Here is a 26,210-nt window from a genome sequence, read left to right as displayed (position 1 = left end):
GAGGACTTTGTGTGCACCGTTTTTTTTTTTCTCACCAGCTCTATTTGCTGTCCTTCCTCTCGTACTTTTCCATCAGCTACAGTAATTGCATTGATGATTATTGCCTACCTGCTGATGCGTGTCCATCTGCTGCTGGAGGGCAAACAGGTCGCACCGGCGGTAAATTCCTGTAGGCTGCATTTAAACGAGAGGTGACGTGTTTCCCGCGCGAAAATTACAAATAACGTTGAACACTTCCAAAGATGCAGAGAGAGAGAGAGAGAGAGAGACCTCCGTATTTACTCTTTGTTCATTTGTTAAAAATGTATTTCCGGACATTTGTCTGGAAACGGATGACAATATGACCGGAGACGGTCCCACGTTGGGTGGTTGAGCCGTCGGCGGTTCCGTCATGTTGAAAACTCTGACCACGCTCTAAACGAGATCAGTTCTTCCCAGGGAAATTGGACTTAACCAGATGCGTGTTTATCGTACCGGCCTCCTACATCTGCTGCAGCATCGTCTGCGTTCCTGCCTGAAGGCGTTTGAGATGCGCTCATTCTCCATTAACCGCAGATCGATCAACTGATGCTTCAGCTTTAACCTCAGCGCGATGTTTGCAGAAGATGCAGAGCCAGACGTCCGCTCTGGCCTCCTGTGGATTCTGTTTCCCCTTCTCGCCGCTCGGCTGCCTGAATTCCTGCTGGCGTCCGACGCCTTCACTTCATTTAAGCAACCCCCCCCCAGGACAAACCAAGGACACAACCGTCACAAAAAGATGAAGACAAGACGATTTATAATCATTTTAAGAAGCCCAGCCCAAAGTCGTACGAATGCCAAAGCCTTGCTCTCATCTCCCAGTCCTTGTCCGCGACTCTCCCTTTCGTCTCTCGCTTTTCCCGAGTCATCAAGCTCGACGCTGCGCCAGATAGCGAATCACATTAGAGTTAGAGCTGCTGGCAAGTTATCAGAAAGACAAAAACACCTCCCTTTCCGTTTTTCTCCTCGGCTTTTTAATCTGGATAATGATACCCCCCACCCCCATACACACACACACACACACACACACACACACAAACACAAACCCGCTCCTAACGGAAGTAAACTTGCCCTCAGTACTCGCTGCCCCAGAGAGGAGAGGAGGAGGAGACTGTGCGTCTCACCGTCTGTTGTTTGGGTGAAATGCTTCAGTGTGTGTTTGTGTGTGTTTATTTTTCACGCAAAGTGAAAGAAGTGTCCTACATACCCTCTGAGTGTGTTTGCAAGCCCTCTCTCTCACACACACACGCACCTCACTGAAAGAGTGTTACGGTAAACAGCAGGTGAAGACAGGAGATTGGAACTTTGAATCCGGCCTGGAAGTAGCTTCCAGGGTGTGTGTGTGTGTGTGTGTGTGTGTGTGTGTGTGTGTGTGTGTGTGTGCAAAACCTTGTGAGATTTCAGAAATGCCAACATGATTTATCTCAGGCGTGTTGAGTGGAGAAGTAGCAGCATAACAAACATTGTTCACAATAAACAATATTGTTGCAGCTAAAACGGAACCACATTTTCCTTCTTTTCAAAAAAGGAATCAAAGCCATGTTTTTGGCATCGACACTGTCCGTCTGATTTTCCTCTTTTTTGAGATGGATACAATGAAAAACAATTTTCCACACAAAGGGATTTTTTTTTTCTTTCTGCAGAGAGCGGATAAAAACCAGCAAATACTTTAACATCCCAATCTTTTAAAAAGATTTGTTCTATTTTTGCTCGAGCAATTCCAAACTGCTGTTTGTAATTCACGGTATGGAACTACTATCTCTGAAGCACAAGATTGGAGCAAAAAATAACAAAAGAATCCTGACAAAAGCAACCAACCAATGGACGCCTTTCCACCTGCAAACCAGATGAAAAACAAAAAATAGAAGTGCTTTTAATTTGTGTTCCTGTACACTTGAATCAATTACACTTCCTTCACCATACTATAGATGACATGCTCTCATTTTGAAAATAGTTGACCTCCATTTGAAGGAATTAAAAAGGACTCATGAGACCCCCCCCCCCCCCCCCCCCACAGTCTTGTCAGTGATGATCTAATTAGAGCTCAGTAATTAAAGGAGCAGTGTTCCTTCCTCCCAAACCACAGAAGAAGACATGGACAGAAAACCAGCTGAGAAGAAGTCCAACCACTTTGAGGTTGTGCCACATAAACACACACAGCTCACACTAACACTTTTTAGCATTGAGGCTACAGTGAACATGCTTAAGGAATCCCCAGAGCATCCGTTCAAAATGGGGAATCGATTATTCAACGCAACCTGATCGTTTACCGAAGCATCTCAAAATAAAAGCTTTGTGACGTCCATTAGAATCGATTGACACATTTGGCTGTTCCAATATACGTCCAACTACCAGCTTTGCAACTTTGTGGATCATCTGTGTGGAACTAGCCGCTCGTGGCTTTGCAGAAAAGCATCGGGGGGGGGGGGGGGGGCTGCGTTTGTGCATCTTCTCAGATGCCTGTTTGCACGAGATTAGGATTAAATTCCCCTCCTGTGTGTTTTTGTGTGTGGCCCGGGATTCCCCTCAGTCTGACGGCTCGTCAGAGAAATCGGAAGCACACAGACGGAGCGCTGAGAGTCTTCTCTATAAGCGCGCACGCACACACACACACACACACACACACGTCTGTCATGCTTTCTGCTATACTAACCGCTCAGCAAACGCCTTTTGTAGAATCTATTTTTGTCGACCATGTCTGTTTTTGAGAAACTGGGCCTGTTCTAGAAATGGGCTTGTTCTAAATCCCCAACATCCTCTCTGTTTATACAACGGGTCTTTTTTTTTCTTCCTCTTCTCTTTCATCTTTTTTTCTTTTTACTAGAACACATACAGTATTCTGCGTAAGATGAACTCATGTTGGTAGCACCTGGTGGTTCTGCTCCGGAGGTAAACATTCAATTCGAGTTCACCGACGGCCGGATGGCCAGATTTTTCCCGCATCTGGAAACGAATGTCATCCTTTGTGAAACCCCGAGAAATTCCAGCCTGAGCCGCAAGAATTCAAACGCGTACGCCGCCGGCATCCCCATGTTGCAAAACGGCAACATACAAGGACTCGTCTCCATTTTTAGAGCCTCTTCTGGGAGACGGGAGTCTAAATTTAGAAACGGGAGTCTAAATTTAGAAAGTCATTTTGTTAAAACAAATATCAGCATGTTGGAGTCGTGTCAAAACGCGCCGTCCACGTGTTTCCGTCAGTCTCTGTGTTTATGGGTGCAAATTTATCTTCCTCTGGACAAGCGCATGTGGCTGTACAGTAAGGTTATTTTAACTTTGCGAATTTTATACACACCAAAAAGTGGTGGGAGAGTGATGGAGGGGGAAAAGAAAAGGTAGAGCTGGATGGTGGGTGAATAGAGAGGAGGCGGAGGAGGGAGATGGGATTCACATGCACGCACGTTAGCGCATACACACATATAAGCAATGTAGAAATACAGGCTTCTGTGCTTGTGCAAGTCCCTTTAGTGCAACCGCTGTTCACCATGTTTCACCGGCTAGTTTTCTGTTCCTGGGATGTAATGTCTAGAAGAGGAACCTGTAGTGTCTCGCTGACACTTTACGAGCAGCGTGTTTTACAAATCCCATTTAGCAGGTAACACAATTAAGGAGCAACAGCCGCCAATAAGATCTCATGTTTTGTGTAAAAAAAAAAACTAATTTCATTGGGTCTTTCTTGTTTATATTCTTGACTTCCTCGAGGAAGAGGAAGGAGCTGTACGTAAGACCTCCATTTTTTATTTTCTTCTTGTGATCGCTTCACTTTGGAGCCCCTCTTGCGGTCAGGGCCTCGATCGAGTTCTCTGTTCGTAGTTTTCATGTTGCACATTCTTTAAATTTGCGGTTTCGCCATGCTTTAATTTTCCATTGTGCTGTGGTCTGCCGAGTCTCCACATTGCGTTAGCTGGGAAAACAACAAATAGTCCGTCTTACAAAGAGAAAGCTGAACGTGCAGATTTGTTTTTTTTATTTCAAACTAAACACTACAGCAAGTAATCTGTGGCTCGTTTAACCTTAAAACGGTAAACTTCGGTTGCATGTGGGCTGTTTATTTAAATGGCGGGCCCATGAAAACAGGATCCGGCGGTGTAAACTTTGGACAACGCCGCCATACTGTCACCATTGAGATGGGAAAAACAACTCTGAAAGAAAAGATGCCAGATACAGTTCCAGATTAAATTCACATATACAGATCACAGATCTCGCATGTGATGGAAGCAAATGAACAAATGACAGAGTCGTGGCTCGCGAGAGAAGATGGAGCAAAGAAAAAAGCAAGAGGAAAACCCCACATGGAGGTAAAAGAAACGAGGGAACGTAAAAGAGAGTGAAAGAAGGGGGTGGGCAGGACAGATGCAAAAGCACGGATGGAAAAGGCGGTAAGAAAAGGAGAGGCTTTGAAGATGGTGTAAAGCTGGAGGATGAATAAGAGGAGATAATGAGGATGAAGAGGTGGTGGTAAACAGATGGCCTGGATAATGGAAGAGTGGGCAAAGGCGGGAGGGGGGGGGGGGTAATTGATCGGAGGGAAAGAATGAAAGATCAGGGTGAGAGAGATAGAAAAGACATTTGGTGTCAGCTGATCCCCGTCGGCCTGCTGTTTGTTTTGTATTTATTTTATTTTATAATAACGGACAAATCTCCGGGGATAGTTGCAGGAGACTGTGGATTTAGGCACTTGGGGGGGGGGTTTATGTAATAAATAAAATTGCCAGCATTGTTTGTAGGAGCTCCGCGGAATTCAGTTTATTAGTAATTATGTGCGGAATGAGACTGTAGGGAAACGAGTCGGTAGTGCAGGAAATGCAAATGTAAATTTGGCTGTTCCTGTACAAAAACATTGTGTGTGTGTGTGTGTGTGTGTGTGACAATCAGTCAACACAGTCGATGTGTGTGAGAGCTAGGAGATGAGATTAAACTGTGTGATCTTCATGCTGACATCACACAAATACACAACAGGCATACTTCATCTTGACGCCTCCCCTCTTCACATTATCTCATAGCCTTATCCCATCATCTCTTCTCATTTAACCTCCTATCCTCATCTCTCCTCTTTTCATTTCATCTCATGTCCTCTCATCTTCCCTCGTTTCATCTCATTTCGTCTCATCTCATCCTCAGTCCTCTTTCTCCCCTCCTGTAAACTCGCCCCTGCTCCCCATCGCTCACTGACGATGTGCCAGAACGTGATTAACATCACGATTCACCGGCAGCATGGACGGCATGCTAATCACCTTCCTCTTGTCTTTAAACTTCCACCTCTTTCTGGCTGAGAGAATTATATCTTCATTCTAGTGTGTGTGTGTGTGTGTGTGTGTGTGAAAGAGAATTATGCCGCACCAGAGCCAGATTTGGCCCGTATGCTTCAAGGCAATAACCCCCCCCCCGACACACACACACACACACACACACACAGGCAGAAGCCAAAAACTGGATGATATTTCACCGCATCAACATACAAACATGGAATGAATGAATGAGTGTGTGTGTGTGTGTGTGTGACCCATCTGTCCTCTCAAGTACAACAAATTGTCCTTAGATTCTCTCTCTCTCTGTTTTATTGTGCATATCGCCGATATTTGTGTGCGTGTGTGTGCGTGTCTATTAATAAACACACGGAGGTACATGACACAGGATGTGGTCGCCATGGTGCAAGGTCCTCCCACTGACTGTGTGTGTGTGTGTGTGTGGTCAGGCAGCATGTTTATGCATGGAGATGATGAAAGACATTTCTATTTCAAACCATTTGTCTTGCTGTGTGTTTTGCCATTAGTTGCACAGTTTGATATAATTTGTTTTTACAAAATAAAAGTTGTCAAGCGCAGAAGGGTGTCACAAGTTCACAACACACAAACACACACACTCCTACATGGTGTGTGCATGTGTCGGCTTCTGTCTTTAGCTTTCAAAGCTGAAGGTTGTCTGAAAAACGGACTGCTTCCATGGCAACACTGCGTGCCTTTGCATCCCCAGCCAGAAATGTGAAGACATGAAAAAGGCGATAAAAGAAAATACGCTGGACCTGGTCAGCTCTTTGAAAAGGATGCCTTGCGTTTGTTTTAACCACTTCAAAGAACCAGACATTTTCGGTCTATTTTTTCTTTCTTGCATCCCAACCCCCCTCTTTCCACTTCTGTCTGACTGTTTCCATTCCCGTCCACTCCATCACTTTGCCTCCTCGTCCTGTCCCTCGTCTCGTCTCTTTGTCAGTCCGCCATCTGTTGGGCAGATTGAGTAACTGCATTCTAAAAATCTCAGCCTCTGGGACATGGGGGGGGGGGGGGCGAGCCTCATTTGGCATTCTGCCGTTGTCCACCCAAGGACAGCCGGCGTGGCCTCGTGATTACAAAAACAGGGATGAGTTTGAAAGGTTGGGGGGGGGGGGGGGGGGGTCCTTGTCTGTTCTGGCAAAGACACACCATTTTATTAGATAATGGTTTTTGCAATCGTGTCAAAAGAATATATGTCTGTCTTTCTGCGCAAAGCTTTTTCTATTTTGAAATGTCCTCTAGACAATGGAGTCGGATTTGCCGGATACACAATATCCCATTCTCTAAACTGAAGTGTCCCCCCCAACATCTGCCTCTGCGCGTGTTCAAAGTCACATGTATGTGCAAAACATCACCAGAGGAGGAGCCACATGACGAACTTCATCAGCGTAGCTACCAAACTGATCACCGTCTCTATTGGTACGCTGTCACAGCTCAGATGGGCGTGGCACTACGGTCATGTGACGTCCGGATGTGAAAGTATGACTCCAAACGTGACTCTCCTTGAAGATGTCCTATCTAAAAATGTGTGTGTGTGCAAATGATTATCTGTCTGCGTGTGGCGGCCCTGCGATGAACTGGCGTCTTGTCCAGGGTGTGCCCCGCCTCTCGCTGGGGATAGGCCCGCCACCCGGAAACGGGCAAAGCAGTCAGGACGATGTTGTTCCTAATTTCTGCTGTACTTCTGAGCTCATTTCTTTTTAATCCGTATTTCACTCAGAATCCACTTTTTTTTTTTTATCGCCCCTTCCGGCAGGAAAACAATTACGACTCCCTGTGGCACCTTAAAAGCAGCCTTGCTCCCGTTCTCAACGTTTGTCACTGCGTTATTTTTCTCTCCCAGGGTGAAATACTCCGAGCACAAATGGACTAAACTACCAATAACCCGTCTATAATCAGCCATTCCCCGTCAATGGTTTGACTACGCAACACAATAAAGTCTCTCATTAAGGTCTTTCACCTAATTCTGGAATCGGTTTCACCACAATCGATTGGGATGAAAGAGAGAGAGATTTACAAAGGCAGTTTGAGAATAGACTAAAAGACTAAAGGTAAGGGGGGGGGGAGAGACATAGAGTCAGACTCTCTCTCTCTCTGGTGTCTGTGTCTGTCTGCAGGGAACAACATGTTTCTGCTCATTAGAGGCACAATGATATGCCGACTGCCAATAAACACACGCAGCCACATGCACGCTCGCTGTTATTTGACTTGACACTCGCCTGACACGATGGTGCGTAGGCAGTGGACACACACACAGAGAGAGAGAGAGAGAGAGTCAGGACAGTTCATTTAGGGCAGGGGTCCCAAAACCTTTTCCTGTGAGGGCCACATCACTTTTCCCTTCTCTGATGGAGGGCTGAGGTCAGTTTGTAGGAAAAGTGTGATGATGGCAGGGGGGGGGGGCCTAAACATTTAGGGGCCGAATGCGGAGGCAGGCTGTAGTTTAGGCTTCATCTCACCATCGCAACTACACACAGTGACATGAATCGAGCGTCACACACGCAATGCCTCTCACACCCAAACTCAGTCTCTCTCCAGCATTATCACGAAGTGCAGAGGAGAAGAACGACTGGATCAATCAGCTGATCCAACACAGCTGCAGAGGACCAAACAACAAACCTCAAATTATCGTAAAGAACCTGAATGCTGCACGCCTTGGTTTTGAACCCAGGATCTCCCAGCAGGGAGTCAAGTGCACTACCCACTACACCACCTAGACGTTACCCCATCAAACGTTAGGATAAATAGACAGTAGCATTGTTGACTTTAGACCAGAGGCACTGGTTTCGAATCCAGTACGACGTCACCTGGTCGGGGACACGCCCACTCCACGTAGCACAAAATAACAACACAACAACACGCTGTGGTCTGAGATATCAACTTATTATTTGACAGGTACGACCTGAGTAATACCTCAAGCCTCCTCACCTATACGGTGGCGTGGTCGGTAGGGTTACCGACTCACAGCCGGAGGAACTGGGTTCGCATCCAACTGTGGGAGTGGGGGTGGCGCGGGGGCGGCGGGGCAGGCCTAGGGCCTTTGCCCGGGCGCAGTGGAGTTCGCTCCATTGCGTCCGGGCGTGCCCCGGGTCCGCCCTGTTGCCCCTGTTCCACCTCATTCCCGTAGTGGGATTCGATACCAGGGCCATTTTGCCCCCCTGCCAGGAAACTTGCCCTTGCCTTCCGGCGAGCGGTTTCCGGCGAGCGGGAACCAGCGCGGAAGCAACCGAGCCGCTCAAGTGAGCTGGAATGAACGTTTCTCTCGCATTTTCAAGCAGTATTTTATATTTTAGTACAGAATGAAGAAAGCTGCAAGTCAAACGCGACTTTTATGCGTCGTCGTCGCGCTAACGAAGCGCTAACGAGCTGCTAGTCAGCTGCTCAGGAGCTGCTAACGAGCTATGGAGGCTCACGCAGGTGAAGTCGGAGTCTTCGTCCGGATCGGACCGACGGCTAACTTCCCTCACAACCTTATCGAGTGTCTCCCAGACGGGCAGGTGAATAAAAGTCCTTCCAGATATCTTACTTTTAATTTATTTTACATTTAAGGAGGAGAGTCACTTTTGTTCTCTTTGGCTACATGATTAAACTAAGCTAACCTGAATCTGTGTTTCCCCCCATTAAACACGAATGACCGCTAATTAGCGAGTCAAAAACATTTAAGAGACTGAGTCAAATTTCTGGAATTAATTTGACTAGTTGTGACCTGTAAGACCAAGAAGTCTGGGTGAGTGATGGAACGGGAGCAGAACCATGTCCGGTAGAATCCGGGTCTCGGGTCCGGGAGGTCCGACCTGCTGTGACTTCCCAGCTTTGATAAGAGGCGGGGGGAGGGGAGTCCGGTTCCGAAGAAGCCCTTGAAGAAGCCCTTAGAGAGCGTCTCCAAGTCAAAGCCGAGTTCTGTCCAGACGCCTGAACGGGAACAAGAGCCAGAAGAACCCGACGCGGAGAACCTGGACGTACCGGAACCACCGGGACCTCACATAGAGCCCACCCGGGGAACAGGTAGGACTGCGGTCCCTTTTATCCCGCGCTAACGTGCAGCTCAGCTTGACCAGTCGGCCTCTGTCCAGCTCTCCTCCGCCCAAAGACGAAGCCTTTGAGTGTTTTAAGGTCGGACGAGGCAGCGAGATTAACGCCGTCTTTAAGGAGAGCAAAGCGGCGCTGCTGGAACGCCGGCACCTCCTCCGAGGAGGTGAACGCCGTCGAGAGACGGATCGACAGCACCGCGGCGACCACACAGCAGTACGAGGAGCTGACGGGAGGCCGAGGTGCCGGTTCGCCCGAAGCTCTGAGACGTTACACGCGTTACGGACGTTTGGGTCTCTGTGATTTAGCGATGGAGACGGATTCTCCACCGACGCTGCAGCTCAGGGAGCTGAAGGCCGTCTACCGGCAGAGGCGTGAGGCGCTGCACGGCCTCAAGGCAGAGGTCACTCCATTGCGCCCAGGTGTGCCCCGGGCCCGCCCTGTTGCCCCTGCTCCACCTCGTTCCCGTAGTGGGATTCGATACCAGGGCCATTTTGCCCCCCCTGCCAACTATGCCAGGAAACGTGCCCTTTTATCATACCGTATTTTCACGCGCTGGTTCGGTGCAGTCTCATGAACAGTTGATTTTTCTTTAAACATACAAAGGGCGCCGGCATGATCTGTGCGCACTCATGTTGTATGGAAAGGAAAATAAGTAAATTTTATTTTGGGTCTCTGGTGTTGTTCAGGGGGCCAGGCCAAATGTGGAAATGGGCCGGATCCGGCCCGCGGGCCGTAGTTTGGGGACCCCTGATTTAGGGCGACAGGGTGTTTGTGTTCATTTGTGTCGCTGTGATGTTCCAGCTCTCATTAACCTGCCCATCAGAGTGTGTGGGTGTGTGCGTGTGCATGTGTTCTCATTGTCAATCAGACAGGTTTTTCCAGTTCTATTTATAGCCTCGGGGGGGGGGGGGGGGGGGGCAGCACACAGACACAGATCTTTCCTTTCAGGTGTGTGTGTGTCATTTCAGAAAGGAGAAGAGCTTATTTGCATGCTCCACCTTATCTTTTCATCTGTGTGTGTGTGAGGGAGAGAAACACACACACACACAAAAGGTGTGTCGTACAGCACACCTGGAGGGGTGTGGCTAGCAAGCAAGGGAAGTTTAAATTGGAGCAGCTGGGATTAGAACAGAGCTAGTCCTGAGGTGGAGTGTGTGTGTAAGGGAGCGTCACGGCGAGAAATAAGTTAGAAATAGATTTTAAAAAAGGTGGGAGATTTTATTTATCAGGAAGAAAGCACGATCCCGACAGCTAGCGTTCCTCTCCGCCGTGCGTTTTGGGGGGGGGGGGGGGGGACATTGTGCTTCGCTGCACGCCTTGGTTTGCGCTCGGCGAGTGCAGACGGTGAGGTCATCCATGCCCGAGTTGTGTTATCCCAGCAGGTGTTGCATTGCACCGCTGCTGTCCCGCTCTGAGATAGAGCGGCACGGGGAGGACGACCAGCTCAGCCGTGACGACCAGCTAGAATCCAGCCACGTCGAGAAGGCCCAGGGGCCTTACCTGGCGGGGGAGGTCAGTGTGTGTGTGTGTGTCAGAGGTAATGGCGGTCGCTTAAAAGCCTTAATTCTGGTTTCAATCTTTCGGCAAACACAAGAACCCCCCCCCCCCCCATGTAGGAGTGCTGCAGCTGCTCTTGGTTCAACACGGCCCTTGTGATGTCACCATTTTATATGCACTTGGAGTAGCATGCGAATTTGTGGGGAAAAGACACACACACACTTAACATTGAGGTTTTGTGGCCAACGAGAGGACCGGGACGGGTTTGGCGGTTCCATTAGGATTTAACGACTTTAGTCATTATTATTATTATTGACTGTGATTGTTCATTTTATGTCCTTCTTACGATTCCTCTCAGGCTGTCACCGTCTGTGCTGTAAATATGACAATCGGCAAAAAAATTTTCTTTTTTTTTTGTTCTCTGGAAGCCAAAATGTGTCCAAACAAATGACCTATTTTGATCAATTTATTATTATTATTTAGTATCTTTGCTGAAAGGGTGTCTTTTTGTTTTCTTTGTGTGTGTGGGGGGGGGGGAGAAATACAAAAAACACAATTTCAATCTGATGGCAAAAACAAGCTTCAAGAATTAATTTCAGAATAATAAAAACCAAGATCATTTTTTTTCCCCAAACCTTTTTTTGTACTTTTTGAGAGCAAATGTGAATTAGAAAACAAGAGCACCGTGGATATTTCATCAGCAGCTGTTACGCCTGTTACAGGAATAGCACAGAATGATCTAACCCTAAAACACGTGTCAGACGATGATAGATTAATTTTATGTTTTGGTGTTTTCGTGGGATTTCTTTCCTGATGACGAATCTATCATGTCCTTGGAAGGAAGGCATTAAAGACGACCTGACCTGGTACATATTGGTGTGTTTGTGTGTGTGTGTGGGTGCGCGCTTTAGCGCTCTATTCTATTGTGTGTGTGTGTGTGTGTGTGTGCGTGTGCACTACTGGGGGTTTTACTGATTGTTCTGATGCAATTAGTCTGCCCTAATGAATTCTCTGCTCTGTCTGACAACATCTCAGCTGGAGATGAGAGAAGAGGAAAACACCGTCGAGGGCGCGGAGACGGTTTGACTGCGAGCCGACGCAGAGCCTTCCGTTACACGCCACGTCGGTGTTTACGCAGACGTCTGTGGAAGCACGTGAGCTTTTCACTCTGCAGAGGGGGGGGGGGAGAGTTGGGCCTGTGCCTAAACATGAACAATGGGCTTTTGAAGTACCTCCGGATTGTTTCTTTTATTGGAAGAAGACCCTTGAGGCCCTTGAGAATGACCCTTGGTCATTCTCATAGAGCACAGCTTCCTGGTAATTATATTACTGCTTAATTTCGTTAACAAGATAAGGGGCACATCACTACCCCTTGTGCATCACAATAGGCCTGCAATAAGGGACACTTTCCCCCCCCCCTAATTGGGTTGAAGGGCAGTAAACCAGCCTTTGCCTGTGGTGGCCAAGACGTGCAAATCACATTTACAAGTCCCGAAAACGTATTTAGATTTCTGACAACAAATGTACAAGAAGCAAAACGCCGTCCCATCATCAAATACATAAAAAAAAAAAAAACCCGCAATGTGATCTGCTCACTTGTGGGTCATCCTCGGATTTGGGTGTTTTCTGAAGTGCAGAATTTTATTTCGGGCTTTGTAAGCGGTGGTTTGCACGTCCCAGCCACCGTGTGAACTGGAGTTCAGTGGAAACGCTTCACACGGTGTCCTGAGGTGGGCCCAACCTGCGATGCGTCCTTCAGCCATATCAGTCGTTGCTATGTGATTAGCCACTTGTGTCAAACAAACAAACAAAAAAAACACTCTGATTAGCTTCTTGACTGACGGCTCATGTTTGGCGTTACTGTGGCAACCGGGGATAAGCCAGACTAAGGAAGCCTCGCCGTTATCGCAGACGTCTTGGGGGGGATTCATTCAACAGGGACCTTCACACTTTTTTGTTTGTGCATTTCTTTTTCTTCTTCTTTCCCTTCAAGCACAACCTGTTTGATCCTTTATACCCCCCCCCCCCCCCCGATAACGATACCACAGGGCTATTTGTCATTGTTTCCGCCAACAGTCCTCCCCTTCCTCTTCCTCCTATTTCTTTTCTCTCCCTTTTTTCTCAGTAAGAATGTGAGCGTGAGATTTGCGCTCAGGGTATATACGCGCATTTATTCTAAGAGAAACGCGGTGTGGAAACAAGATACTGGATGTGTCATTAAAAGGAAAGATGTCTCTGGACATGCGGAATCAGGAAGTGATGGAGCGATTAAATAGATTTTATCAAGGCAAGGCACTATAAGGATGGAGAGGAAAGCAAAATCAGAACACTTTGTCTTCACGAGGGAATGTAAATGATAAATTAGCACGATTTATCTGCTTTTTATATTGATTTCAAATCCAATGAAAGATTTGAATCAAGAAACAGTCTGTACTCGTCTTCTCAGTTTGTCGCCTCATGCGAGTGAACCGACTCATCTGCCGTCAGTACATTGTTCACATACTCACTCCCGTTTCGCTGCCAGCTTGCGGTTTTGTTAGACGCGATCCAACTTCCGGGTCATGCACTTGTATCCGAACAGCCTGCCAAGACGATGCTGCTCTTTGCCACACTTGTGACGCATGAAGCTAGAACAGTCCCAGTCCTTTTTTGGGAAGGGCCTGTCATGTATTTGTCTTAATGTACAATTTAACATTTTGTTTTGCTATATTTGTTCGGGGAGAATTCATTTCAGTGTAATTATAAAGCACGGGGAAAAACTCTTTAGAAGACGAGCAGGTCGAGACCTACCCCATTTTTTTTTTCTGCAGAGACATTTTTATTGCCCAATATCTGCAGAAGTAAGAGCCATGAACTTTGGTGCGAGTATTAATACGCTATTAGAAATATGAAGCAATAAAATGTCTCGAGGCATTGTGGGAAAGGTCCCGGGCTGGCCAATGGAGGCAGAGCTAATAAAAACAGGAATGTTTCCACAGCAGGTGATAAATGTACAAGTGGGGGGGGGGGGGGGGGGGGCAGCCATCAAACATGATCTGAGTTTTACGTGTGTGTGTGTTAGTGTCTATGTTCCCACTTCCAGCATTCATCACTTGTTTCCGAGTATCCTCTTGTTCGGGAAATGAGGATCTCCATGACGACCTCACAAGTCCTCGCTCAGATTGATTACCCGTGGCGCGTTCTGTCCTCGCAGGACCTGTACTCATAAATGGAGAGAGAGAGATAGAAAGAAGGAGCGCACGATGAGCAGGGGAACAGAAGCGAGATAGCCAAGTAGCTATCGCCGCAACAGTCTGGACCTCTTGCAAAGCCCACGGTATCAAATCGAATCGTCCCCCCCTCCCCCCCCCCCCCTTTTGATGCAAGACACGGATCACTAAATCTCCACCTCTTCCCTGCAGGAGATTCCTTCGGGTGTTTTTTGCCGTACGAACTTGAGATCAGCCTAATCGACCAACGCTGTGTCCTCATTTTCTTATTTTTAACAGTGTGCCACTTAGGGGAGACCTAAGGGGAAACTAATCCCGGGAGTCTCTTGACTTTGGCTTAAGTTCATTCCTGAATTAGTTGCACGCATTTCAGCAAAAAAAAAAAAATCGTGCTGCAACCGGAAGTGCGAACCCTCCTGGAGGAGCAGCTGTCGTTTTAGCCATTCAAATGCTCCGGCTGTGCTAACATCTGTTTGATTTTCACTTCCCGTCTCGTCCACAGAAAAGTGTCAAGGAGGGAATGCTCTTGAAGCAGACCAGTTCCTTCCAGAGGTGGAAGAGGAGGTACTTCAAACTCAGAGGGAGGACCCTCTATTACGCCAAAGACTGCAAGGTAGATCGGTGCAAACCGGTTTTGAATTGTAGTCGAGGCAAATGGGGAGAGGAGACGTGACGCGAGGAGTGACGAGCTGCCGTTTGTGTTACCGGCAGTCCCTGATCTTTGATGAAGTGGACCTATCAGACGCCAGCGTGGCCGAGACCAGCACAAAGAACGTCAACAACAGCTTCACGGTAACGGTAACATCCTAACAATGTAAAGGCAAGAGCTCTTTTGGACTCTGAAATGAAGACTTCAAACATTTTAGTCGTTAAAAACTATTACATCATTCATCTTTCTCACTCCAGCTGTCTGTATCTGTCTTTATTTCTATCTCTGTCTCCATCTCTTGTCACTAAATCTCCATCGTCAGCTCTCCCCGTCTCTCTACCTCCATCACGCTCTACCTTTATCTCCCCATCGATGTTTCTCTCTATCTTTATCTGTTCGCCCTCTGGATGTTAGCCTTTAGCTCGATACTGCAGGGCAGCTTTTCAGAATCGCCTTCGGTTGTAGAAATGAATAAAGTGTGATCTAAATGAATGACGTCTAATTTCAGTCTTTTTTTTCCCCCCAGGTGATCACTCCATTTCGTAAACTAATGTTATGCGCTGAGAGCAGGAAGGAAATGGAGGACTGGATCGGCGCCCTCAAATCCGTCCAGAAATGGGAAACCTATGAGGTGAGCCATTGATTATCCTTAACAGCGAGAAATGTGATCGATCAGCCTTCACAACGCTCTGCGTCTACGATGCTTCGTCCAGTTGCTCTTTTTCAGTATTCCCCTTCACTCCTCCTGCCGCCCCTCCTCCTCCTATCTGCTTTTCGTCGGCGCTCTTTACCAGCAGATTAATGTCGTTCATAAAATCTGACTCGCTGCCGTAATACATTATGAAGAGAGTCCGAAGACCTTGAGCTGCAGAGCTGATTTTTTTTTATTTTTATAATTTACGTCATTCCCTCCGCTTGTTATTGTGATATCTCTCCAATCCTGAACACTTCAGAACAAAATCTAAGGAATCATTTTGGACAGGAAGCTTTGCAGGTTTGATCCTCTCGTCCTTCCGTCTTTTTAAAGTTTCCGGTAAAGCTCATATTAGCCAGACAGATAATCGTTGTCTCTTATGTACCTCAATCTGGATCCCAAAAGAATGTGCCGCTGATGTCATTTTGTTATGCACCTTTCCTCTAACCCTAACCCGCTCGGCATATCTTTGCTCCCAGGCTGCTTATTTCTATGTTTCCACCTTTGATCGGCCACTTTAGCACCGTTCACATTTCTTCTTTCTATAGGCCAGCCAGTTCAACATGGAGCATTTCTCCGGGATGCACAACTGGTACGCCTGCTCGCACGCCAGGCCGACGTTCTGCAACGTCTGCAGAGAGGCCCTGCCAGGCGTCACCTCCCACGGCCTGTCCTGTGAAGGTGCACAGAAACACTCACACGAAAAAAAAAGCACTCGCATTTCTGTGGAGTTTAAACCCAGTAACCATAAATGGGTTTATGGTTTATAACTTTCTTTCGCAACGTTTGATTCGCTAATATCAGAATATATTCACTCCTGCTGTCTTCGGTAAGAATAATTATCTCAACGCAATGAATATCCAGGATTTACAGGAAGGTTTTAAATCATCATCCATTAAACCATTTCAAAATAGAAGAAACAAATCAGATGCTTTTCTATGTTTGTCTGAAAATGTATTTAAAGTTGCACATTTGCACATTTGATTTATCCTCTTGCAGTTTGTAAGTTCAAGGCTCACAAGCGCTGCGCAGTCCGCTCCACCAACAACTGCAAATGGACCACTCTGGCTTCCATAGGAAATGACATCATTGAGGACGAGGACGGGGTGAGTGTTCAAGCTCTGCTTTACCTATTTGAGTTTAAACTAAATCAAGGACGCATCCCTGCATGCATCGCTTCCATTTGTTGCCGGCGTCTCACGTCGGCTGTAATGTCCTTATTCTCCCCCCCAGGTGTTCATGCCCCACCAGTGGCTCGAGGGCAACCTGCCAGTCAGCGCCAGGTGTGTGGTCTGTGACAAGAACTGTGGCAGCGTGCGACGGCTGCAGGACTGGCGCTGCCTCTGGTGCAAGGCCATCGTGAGTGGAATTGGTTTTCCCCGTCCCGTCGAATCAATGCTTGTTTTTACGTAACAACTGGAAATGTTACGTTCGATTGAGAAAATATCCACGGCTTGGCGTCTGTAGGAATGTGTCACTAACCCCCCCCAAAAAAACAGTCTTCCGGTTATTTTAGCATCTTTGATCTTTGTTGTCTCCTTCTCGCATTGTTAAAGGAAGTAAACAACAACAACAAAAATAATGGTCTTTATCTGAATCTAATTTTATTGTGCGTTCACCAAGTACGCCGTTTTCCAGATCCGCACCGGAGATTCTTGGGACTTTGTGTTAGCAGAGTTAATTTGTACTGCTATGTCGTCTCGTTGTGTGAGCATAAGAAGCAGCCTTATCTACACAGCTGTAAAAAAAATATCAGCGGCACTAAAAGACTCGAGCAGCAAAGTCCAGAGGACCTGTCCTTTAAGACGCCGCCTGCAAAACGCTTACAAGGATTCAAGTCAAGCTTCCGTTCAGCAAAGGAAAACAGCCTTTCAAATTGATCCTCAGTTTCGCCAACAGAAGAAACACAAATGAATCCCGGTGGTATTTGTAAAGGTTGCGGAACTGACATTTGGTGCGTTTCAGAGGGATAAAACGACCTTTTATTCCTCTGCTGAAATGTAGAATTGCCATGGCGACCGCTAACTGTGTGAATGTGTGGACAACCTGCAGGTCCACAACAGCTGTAAAGAGCAGATGAGGAAGGTGTGTCCCCTGGGTCAATGCAGGGTGTCAATCATTCCTCCCACTGCACTTAACAGCATCGACTCAGATGGTGAGACTCCGCACACACACACACACATGCACATGCACACTCTTTCTTCAGAGTACAGCATGTACTGAAGGTCTCAGAAACATATATTGTCCTCATATAAAGACAGTTTTGACACAATTTCCATTCCGTCATGTTTATGATTCATGATGTATATTTTCCTTTCTTTCAGGCTTCTGGAAGGCCACCTCAGCATCGTGTACCAGTCCTCTCCTGGTTCTGGTCAACTCCAAAAGTGGAGACAACCAGGGGGTGAAGTTTCTCCGCAAGTTTAAGCAGCTTCTCAACCCGGCCCAGGTCTTTGACCTGATGAACGGGGGACCGGAGCTCGGGTACTCGGCTTTGCATTCTGTATTTTAAATATTGTATTTTCCTAACCAAGGGAATAATTAGCAAATCAATTAACTAACCGGTCCAACGAAGGAGACACATCTTTAATGCTATGGCATCTAACCCTTAGCATCTTCATTTCTCGCTCGTCTTCATCCCTCAGCCTGCGCCTTTTCCAGAAGTTTGTGACATTTCGTATCCTGGTGTGCGGAGGAGATGGCAGCGTGGGATGGGTGCTCTCGGAGCTGGACAAACTCAAAATCCATAAGCAGGTGAGGAGGAGGAGGAGGAGGAGGAGGAGGAGGAGGAGAAGGCAGTGGTTCCATGACAAAGAATAAACTCTGGTTTCTAGTCGTAATTTTTTTAAACCTTGTTTTATTTTTTCAATCCACTTCAGATTCCATTAATTTCATGGAGTAGGCTGAGGATTTTTTTTTTTTTTCCTGTCATTTCGAAGTTATTAATTTTTAGTTTTTTTTTTTATTTTAGCTTGACATTTTTCCTTTTGTTAATGTTTAGTTTCTGTTTTAAACTGACTATTTTATTAGAATGTGGGCTGTAAAATTCCAAGCAAGTTTTACAATTGTCTCTAAAGATGCAATTCAGTGTCTCCTTGTTCTAGTTCTAGGATGTTCTAGTTCGGCTATCTGTTGTCAACCACTTTTCTAAATCCTCATTTACGACCTGAAAGTTGTGAATAATGATCAGATGGAAAGGAAACGACGATTTCAGCAAAGAGAAAGTAATGCCATGATGAAAATCAGCAGTCACAGGTCTTACAAGCAGTGGCGGGCGGTCAGGGCCCGCAAGGCCTTCTCTGCTTGCCTAACATAACCAGAAATCAAGAATACATGATCATATTTATGATAAAATCAATTTAATTTTATGTATATATATATTCTTCACATTCATGTTATATTATATTACAGTGATGTATTTTTAGGTGAGAGTTTTTATCCAATCAGAATTCAGCTAGCTTGTGTTGCCAGGCGGATTTCATAGTACCAGTGGCAAGTACTATCCGTCCTTCGGTATCAGAGCTGCTTGCCAACCATGTTGTGTGAGTGAACGGGCTCGTAGAGTTGAGTTGATAGACAGTTGCGATAGCCAATCAGATCACGAGTTGGTGAAACAAGTCCTTCCTGCTTGTCTCACGTCACAACTCAATAGCGCGTCCTGCGATTGGCTCTTAGAGTTGATAGACAGTTGCGATAGCCAATCAGATCACGAGTTGGTGAAAGTAAGGCCTTCCTGCTTGTGATTGGATACTCCGTGTGAGAGGGCAGCGCTAGGCATATTGCGTCATCAGCTAATGGCACCGGTACGGCGCGACCGACCGAAGATAAAACCACAATTATTCCTGCGCTTTTAACCCACAATGGCCGAAGGAGGGGAAAGTGTGTATTTGGTTGTGGATATTCTTGAAAGGCCATTTTCAAGACGGACCTTTACAGAGAAGCTACTAGCTTCGGCTCACGAGAGCTAGCTTCAAGCTAGTTCCGGAGCTAGCTAACCTGTCCCGGGTGGGGAAAGGATTGGTACGCCGCTTCCAGGCTTCAAACGTTTGGCTTACAGCTTCTGAGGGTCGCTGCAAATTGTTCTGCTGGGAATGCCTTTTGTTTGCAAGGGATCGATTTAATGTTTGGAGCAACACTGGATTTAGGAACTTTAAGAAAGGAGAATGGATTTTGTTTTCAAACGGGACAGCCGTTTTGGTGAGTACCAACATTTTATTTATTTAACACGATAACGAAATAAAATCACAGATATACCGTAAATGCAGTGTGTGTAAATAATGTGGTGCGCCGGTGCAGCTGTGTGATTGTAGTGGAAGTACGACACGTTGTGTTGCAGTCTTTCTTATATTAAACTGCAAGTTTGCAATTTAAAGCTTCACGGTGGACTTTAAAACGTTTTGGAAAAATGTTAAATTCCCTTTTACTTATAGCTTTGATAGTACCACATATAGTGGTAAGTTTTAATTGCCGATGCAGTTTATTGATTTTTAAATGCTCCGGAAAAAATATCCTGTGTTGTACAGGATTGAGGTGATGCAGCACCCAGTAGTGCGTAAGTGTGTGTTTGTACATTATTTCTAAAGCAGTGGTGTCATAAATGATGGTATTATGAGGGGTATTTATTCAAGTCGGACTGAGTAGGACTTCACTGAAGGCCTAGGTGTAAAATGCACCGCCCGCCACTGCTTACAAGCAATTAATGTCGCGGGATTCATCTGTGTTAATCAATTTCATAGTTTCTCATTTAAATTAGTCTTTAATTTATTTCGATAAGTGCCATATCAAATCATTTTAAAGAATATCAGGTCATGTCAGATTGAACAGGTGAGCCAGTGGACGTCAATCACTTTGAAATCACCCCATAGAACCACACGTTCCACCAAATCAATATAAAAAAATCAAACCACAACCTTTTGTAATTCTGTCTATGAACAGCACTGCAACATTGTTGGGTAATAAGGACAGTAGTTCTAGATTATTATTATTTAAACAACAGTTCAACGTTGCTGCGTTTGACAAAACACGGGATAAACTCCTTTGCAGATGATGTGCTGGTTTATCTGTTGGTTGTCTTCTTTCTGCAGTGCCAGCTCGGTGTGCTTCCTCTGGGCACAGGGAATGACCTGGCTCGTGTCCTGGGCTGGGGAGGCCTCTGCGACGATGATGCCCAGCTGCTGCAGATCCTGGAGAAGCTGGAGAGAGCCACCACCAAAATGTTAGATCGGTAAGACCTGAGGCAGAGAGGGCTGACATTAGTTTCGCTATTAATTTGCAGCATGGTGCTCTTATTTTCTGTCGGACAGTTGGATTCTAGCTTTGAATAACTTGTTTTTGTGTATTTTTTATATAAATGGTCCCAACTCATTCTCTAAAATGAGTTTCTTGAAGATATTAAAAATGTCTGAATCCACTTTAGTTTTATATACTTCTGAAGGGCAACAGACAGAAGTAAAGCAATAAACATAGAAGCACTGTGTATTTCTATTTATACTTTTGGGAAATATTCATAAAGACCGATGTTGCTAACATACAGCAGCATCAGTCTTGCCTTTATTTCCTTGTGCTTTTCTGTGCACCTTTGCAGATGGAGCGTGATGACGTACGAGGTGCCCACCACCACTAAACGCATGCCAAACATGAAAGAAGACGACGCCCTCGATTCTCCGCTGCAGGTAAATTAGTTTACAGAACTGTAAGCTGCTGGATGGGGATGCTAAAATCAGATCCTTCCCTCCTTACTGTAGAGCTAACATTTTCACAATGTGCAATACGTGGGTGTTTAATTTGAGATAAACACTCAACAAATACAACAAAAACAACAACTGCTATCACATGTAGTGACTTGCGTTTGAAGAATTGTATTAGCTGACGCTACGAGAGTCTCCTGTTCCCTCTCAGGTCCACATCACTCAGTATGCAGACTCCGTGGCTTCCCACCTCGCCAAGATCCTGGACTCGGACAAGCACAGTGATGTCATTTCCTCTGCCAAGTACGTGCATGTGTGTGTGTGGGGGGGGGCATGGGACTGCAGATGAGAATTAATGATTTGATTTACACCAGCAGCTAACACAAATGAGCTTTAAACACCATGCTGTCCCGAGGAATGTGATTTTGTGTAGACGTGTTTATTTTAGAGGGGGGGGGGAGTGCTCAAATGCAGGAAGTGTGAGATCAGATAGACTCTACCTGTTGAGTCATGCAGCAGCACCTGCAGTGAGTAAACGGTGACTGCGTGGGGGCGACGTAGAAGAAAAGAGAAGTGCGGTGACTCACCTGGCCGCTTCCCCTTTCCGACCCCTCCCTGCAAGGTTTCTGTGTGGGACGGTGAACGATTTCGTGGCGGAGGTGGGGAAGGCGTACAAGAGAGCCACGGAGAACAAGGAGGAGGCAGACGCCATGGCAAAGAAGGTAAACGGTTCTCGTAAGAGCTTGTGTAACACCGAGCAGTGGGCGGCATCCCGTGGGTGTGTGTGTGTGTGATAGTCAGAGATGACTCCCTTCCATTCCAATCCAATTTAAAGAGCCGCTCAAATTCCAAGGCAGGCACTCTTTAATGAAAGGGATTAATGAAAGTTAAAAGAAAAGATGCCTTTTGAATAGAGTCGCACAGAAAATAAAAATCCATTTCTATCCGTCCATCTCTCCTCCCAGTGCGCCATGCTGAACGAGAAGCTCGATTCCCTCGTCAAGGCCCTGAGCGAGGAGGCGGAGGCCCAGGTAATAACCCTGTCACCTACAATCAATAAGAGATTGCAAATGAAATCGGCGGCTTCTGGTTCAAAATCACAAAACTCGTGGAGCTCCACGTTTGGCAGCAACGTGAGATTTTGAAGAATCTGGAGGGAAAAAAGGAACTTTAGCAAACGTTGGGTTGAACAAAATCGTGCTGGCAGAAGAAGCCTCCTTAGACTTTAACCTTTGCCCTACATTTTAATGGCAATGCTCTTTAAATGTAATCATCTCCTGCTGGATTCATCTGGAAGGATCCGTGTGACGCAGTTAACGCCCTTGGTCAATTTTCAGGTGGTGCCTGCAGGTTCCGTTCCCACCCAGGAGAGCGACTCCTCGAGCCCGGGCGAGAACGGCGGCGAGCCGGGCTCGGAGGGCAAAGCCTACCGGTCGAAAGAGCAGCTGATGCTCCGGGCCAACAGCCTGAAGAAAGCCCTGAGGCAGATCATCGAGCAGGCTGAGAAAGGTAGGCGGGGGGAGGGGGGGGGGGGCATCTTCACTTACGGCACCATTTTGACACCATCGCGCCCTCGCGTTTCAGTGGTGGACGAGCAGAACCGGCACACGCAGGTCCACAGGGTGTCGTCGCTGTCCTCCATCAAAAGGGAAAACAGCGAGGAGCTGAAGGACGCCGACCCGCGTGAGTCTCCCTTCTCGTTTTTGAGCGTGAGGCAAATGCTGTCGGTTGGAAGATGAGCCGATTCCCTCGTGAAATTTCCGAGACTTCCCGCGTTAGTTTGTCAATTCCAGAGAGGAAACGACATTTTCCGACTTGAGACCGACTGCCCTTCTATCCAGGTCAAGGAGGCTCGAGTCCCACCGCGCTCATTGTCCTCGAGAAACAAGAGAGCGTCCACGCCGTCACCTTCAGCGAGGACTCGGTGTAAGTCGCGCCCACGCACCTGCACGCGCCTGCCGTCGCTAAGGAACGCACCAAACAGTCGGCGTGCTCTCCGTACTTGCAGGCAGTGTTCAGAGAAGTGCGTGATGAACAACTACTTTGGGATCGGCCTGGACGCCAAGATTTCCCTCGAGTTTAACAACAAGAGGGAGGAGCACCCGAAGAGATGCAGGTATGAGCGCACGTTTCTCCAGCAGCGTTCGTCCCGGACACGTCTCGGCGGCTCGAACGACCCCCGCCTCATCTGCCGGACGTGGCCGAGGACCAGCCGAGTTTTATTCTGATGAACTAAAAGTAGCTCTTCGATGGTTTCCTCCTCCTCTCCCCCCCCGGGGGTTCTGCTGCAGCAGCCGCACCAAGAACATGATGTGGTACGGGGTGCTGGGCACGAAAGAGCTGCTCCAGAAGACGTACAAGAACCTGGAGCAGCGAGTTCAGCTGGAGGTGAGGCTGGAACGGGACGCTGCCAGCGTTTTTGTCTGCTGCTTTTTTAGCTTCCTCTCCTCTCTCTCTCCCAGTGCGATGGCGTCCCCATGTCTCTGCCCAGTCTGCAGGGCTTGGCTGTCCTCAACATTCCCAGCTACGCAGGCGGCATCAACTTCTGGGGAGGCACCAAGGAGGATAACGTGAGTGCCGCGGAAGAAGGGGGTAACGTCAAATGTGCTTCGTTTGCGCCAGAGTGGCCGCCGGAGCGATTGTTGGAGCATCTTCTCCCTCGCCGCAGAACTTTGGTGCGCCGTCATTCGACGATAAGAAGCTGGAGGTGGTGGCGGTGTTCGGCAGCATGCAGATGGCCATGTCAAGAGTCATCAACCTGCAGCACCACCGCATCGCACAGGTCGGACAGGAATTACTCGGCGCTCTTCCTCCCGGGTGCTAGCGTTGAGCGCGTTAGCACGGCTGCCATGTTAGCCTTTAGCTTTTCCGTTGCGCTCAGATCGCAAGTCAGTCGTGAGCGAATAATCCGGTTTTAGCAGCTTTGCACCAAGAATATTATTTACGTTACTATTCGCTACCAAGCAAAGCCGAACGATGGAACGTGGCTGGTTTCTTTTAGAATCAGATGAAATCGCGGGTCCGCACGGGGCAGAGGAGATCCAGCAGGGAATAGAGGAAAAATACTAAAAATAAAAAGCAGGTCGAAGAGACAAAGAGCTGACAGCGGGTTGTTTTCCCCGCTCTGTTGCGTCTCAGTGCCGGCAGGTGAAGATCACCATCCTCGGGGAGGAAGGTGTTCCGGTGCAGGTGGACGGCGAGGCCTGGATCCAGCCGCCGGGCATCGTCAAGATCGTCCACAGGAACAGGGCGCAGATGCTCACCAGAGACAGAGTAATGTCCGACACACACACACACGCCATGATCTTTATGACCATAAACTCAATTTAACACCCCCCCCTCCCAATCCTGTTTGGCACTCGCGTCTCAATAAAAAAGCGGCGACTGCGAAATCAAATGGTGACGACCTTCAAACGTCTTTGTCTCGCCAGGCGTTCGAGAGCACGCTAAAGTCGTGGGAGGACAAGAGGAAGTTCGACAGCTACCGCGCCAGCAGGCCCCGCCTCAACTCCCAGCAGTCCATGGAGTACCTGACGGACGAGGAGTGCGCTCAGGTGCAGCAGCTGGGCGTCGTGGCCGACACCCTGATCAGCGAGTAAGCAGAACCGTCCACCGATCGGGGTCTCCGCGCTTTGTTTTATTCCGTCTCGTGACCTCCCTCCTCGTCATCATCATCTTCATTTGGGTCCAGGCGAGATTGTGCTTTACGTTTTGGGATTTCTTCCTCCCACCGCAATTACCTTTGATTGTTTGTTTTTCTCTTTTGCGCCGACGTTTTCATGCTTCAAGCCTTTTGTTTAACCTCTGAGGATGTGTGTGTGTCCCCACCTCCCCTGCCCGTTTTGCAGTTTATATAACAGAATTATCATTAATGTTTTTGCTAAACTAAATTCTCCTCCTGATGTATGAGAATGACTTTTATTACGTTGCCCGATTCATCTGAAAAGTTTCTTCTGTGATCGCGAAATTTTGTAGCGCAACAAAAGAGGTGCAAAGTTAAAAACAGTAATTTATAATCTGAGGGTTGAAATTTAATTTTTTTTAGTAGGTGGGAAAAAAGCTGACCTCAGAGGTGGGGATAAACAGGCCTTTTAAACAGACGGTGCGACTTGTTGAAGCAATGATTGTACCCCCCCCGCCTGTTGAAGTAATAATTACAGCTCTTTGAAGTTGACGATTCCCTCCCTCATTCCTCTCCAGGATCCGCGAGGCTGCCAAAAGCCACAAGCTGGTGGAGCAAGAGCTGGCTCACGCCGTCAACGCCACCGCCCTGGTGCTCTCCGAGGCCAAACTGTCCAGCCCCGAGGTAAGAACCCGAGCGGGGGACACGGATGGACGTTACGGGGCTGTTCACCCTGCGGGAAAGCATAAATAAGATGAAGAAAATGGATGGATGTGAAAAAGATTTGTATGAACTGATGCTTGATTTTAAAGGAAACTCATCAACTGTTGCACACTGGGAAATGCGTTTTGATTTAATCTTCTGAATTGAATGTAATTCTCTCTTTTCAGTGTCTGAGTCGGAGCACAGCGGTGGAAATCGTCAACAGCAGTAAAGTCCTGCAGGCGGAGACCAGGATGCTGCTGGACGGAAAGCTACTGGTAACAATTTCCTCCTCATTCTCCGTTTGCCTCCGCCGGTCTCTTCCCATCGCTGTCCCTTCCCGAAGCCAAACACTTGGCGTCTCACGTTTCATTGTCCGCTGCCGTCGTCTTTGTTTGGTCCTTGTTTGCTGAAACGACCTTTATTCACGACCAGGGTTATGTTAGTTTTGAATTTGGCTTTCTCTCATTGAGTTAGTTTTGAATTTGGCTTTCTCTCATTGAGTTAGTTTTGGCTTTCTCTCACTGAGTTAGTTTTGGCTTTCTCTCATTGAGTTAGTTTTGAATTTGGCTTTCTCTCATTGAGTTAGTTTTGAATTTGGCTTTCTCTCATTGAGTTAGTTTTGGCTTTCTCTCATTGAGTTACTTTTGGCTTTCTCTCATTGGCTTTCTCTCATTGAGTTACTTTTGGCTTTCACTCATTGGCTTTCTCTCATTGAGTTACTTTTGGCTTTCACTCATTGGCTTTCTCTCATTGAGTTAGTTTTGGCTTTCTCTCATTGAGTTAGTTTTGGCTTTCTCTCATTGGCTTTCTCTCAGAGTTAGTTTTGG

At 47.2% G+C, this 26,210-nt stretch overlaps 1 protein-coding gene across 1 annotated transcript in view; it reads left to right on the top strand.

Annotated features, from left to right (window-relative positions):
* Positions 1-26,210, top strand: part of si:dkey-172j4.3 (diacylglycerol kinase eta) — a 42,743-nt gene that overhangs the window by 5,767 nt on the left and 10,766 nt on the right. The window contains exons 3-27 of the mRNA XM_068755936.1: positions 14,529-14,639; positions 14,738-14,818; positions 15,202-15,306; positions 15,918-16,050; positions 16,369-16,475; positions 16,603-16,728; positions 17,422-17,524; positions 17,694-17,853; positions 18,015-18,123; positions 20,454-20,593; positions 20,954-21,041; positions 21,268-21,359; positions 21,679-21,778; positions 22,022-22,087; positions 22,394-22,565; positions 22,641-22,739; positions 22,898-22,982; positions 23,065-23,172; positions 23,348-23,444; positions 23,519-23,626; positions 23,725-23,838; positions 24,195-24,329; positions 24,488-24,651; positions 25,257-25,362; positions 25,569-25,658. Coding sequence (XP_068612037.1) covers positions 14,529-14,639; positions 14,738-14,818; positions 15,202-15,306; positions 15,918-16,050; positions 16,369-16,475; positions 16,603-16,728; positions 17,422-17,524; positions 17,694-17,853; positions 18,015-18,123; positions 20,454-20,593; positions 20,954-21,041; positions 21,268-21,359; positions 21,679-21,778; positions 22,022-22,087; positions 22,394-22,565; positions 22,641-22,739; positions 22,898-22,982; positions 23,065-23,172; positions 23,348-23,444; positions 23,519-23,626; positions 23,725-23,838; positions 24,195-24,329; positions 24,488-24,651; positions 25,257-25,362; positions 25,569-25,658 — 2,799 coding nt within the window. The remainder of the gene's footprint in view (positions 1-14,528; positions 14,640-14,737; positions 14,819-15,201; positions 15,307-15,917; positions 16,051-16,368; positions 16,476-16,602; positions 16,729-17,421; positions 17,525-17,693; positions 17,854-18,014; positions 18,124-20,453; positions 20,594-20,953; positions 21,042-21,267; positions 21,360-21,678; positions 21,779-22,021; positions 22,088-22,393; positions 22,566-22,640; positions 22,740-22,897; positions 22,983-23,064; positions 23,173-23,347; positions 23,445-23,518; positions 23,627-23,724; positions 23,839-24,194; positions 24,330-24,487; positions 24,652-25,256; positions 25,363-25,568; positions 25,659-26,210) is intronic.

Source organism: Brachionichthys hirsutus, chromosome 23 (genome assembly GCF_040956055.1).
Source record: "Brachionichthys hirsutus isolate HB-005 chromosome 23, CSIRO-AGI_Bhir_v1, whole genome shotgun sequence".
NCBI classification, from domain to species: domain Eukaryota; kingdom Metazoa; phylum Chordata; class Actinopteri; order Lophiiformes; family Brachionichthyidae; genus Brachionichthys; species Brachionichthys hirsutus.
This window is presented reverse-complemented; position numbering and strand designations above follow the sequence as displayed.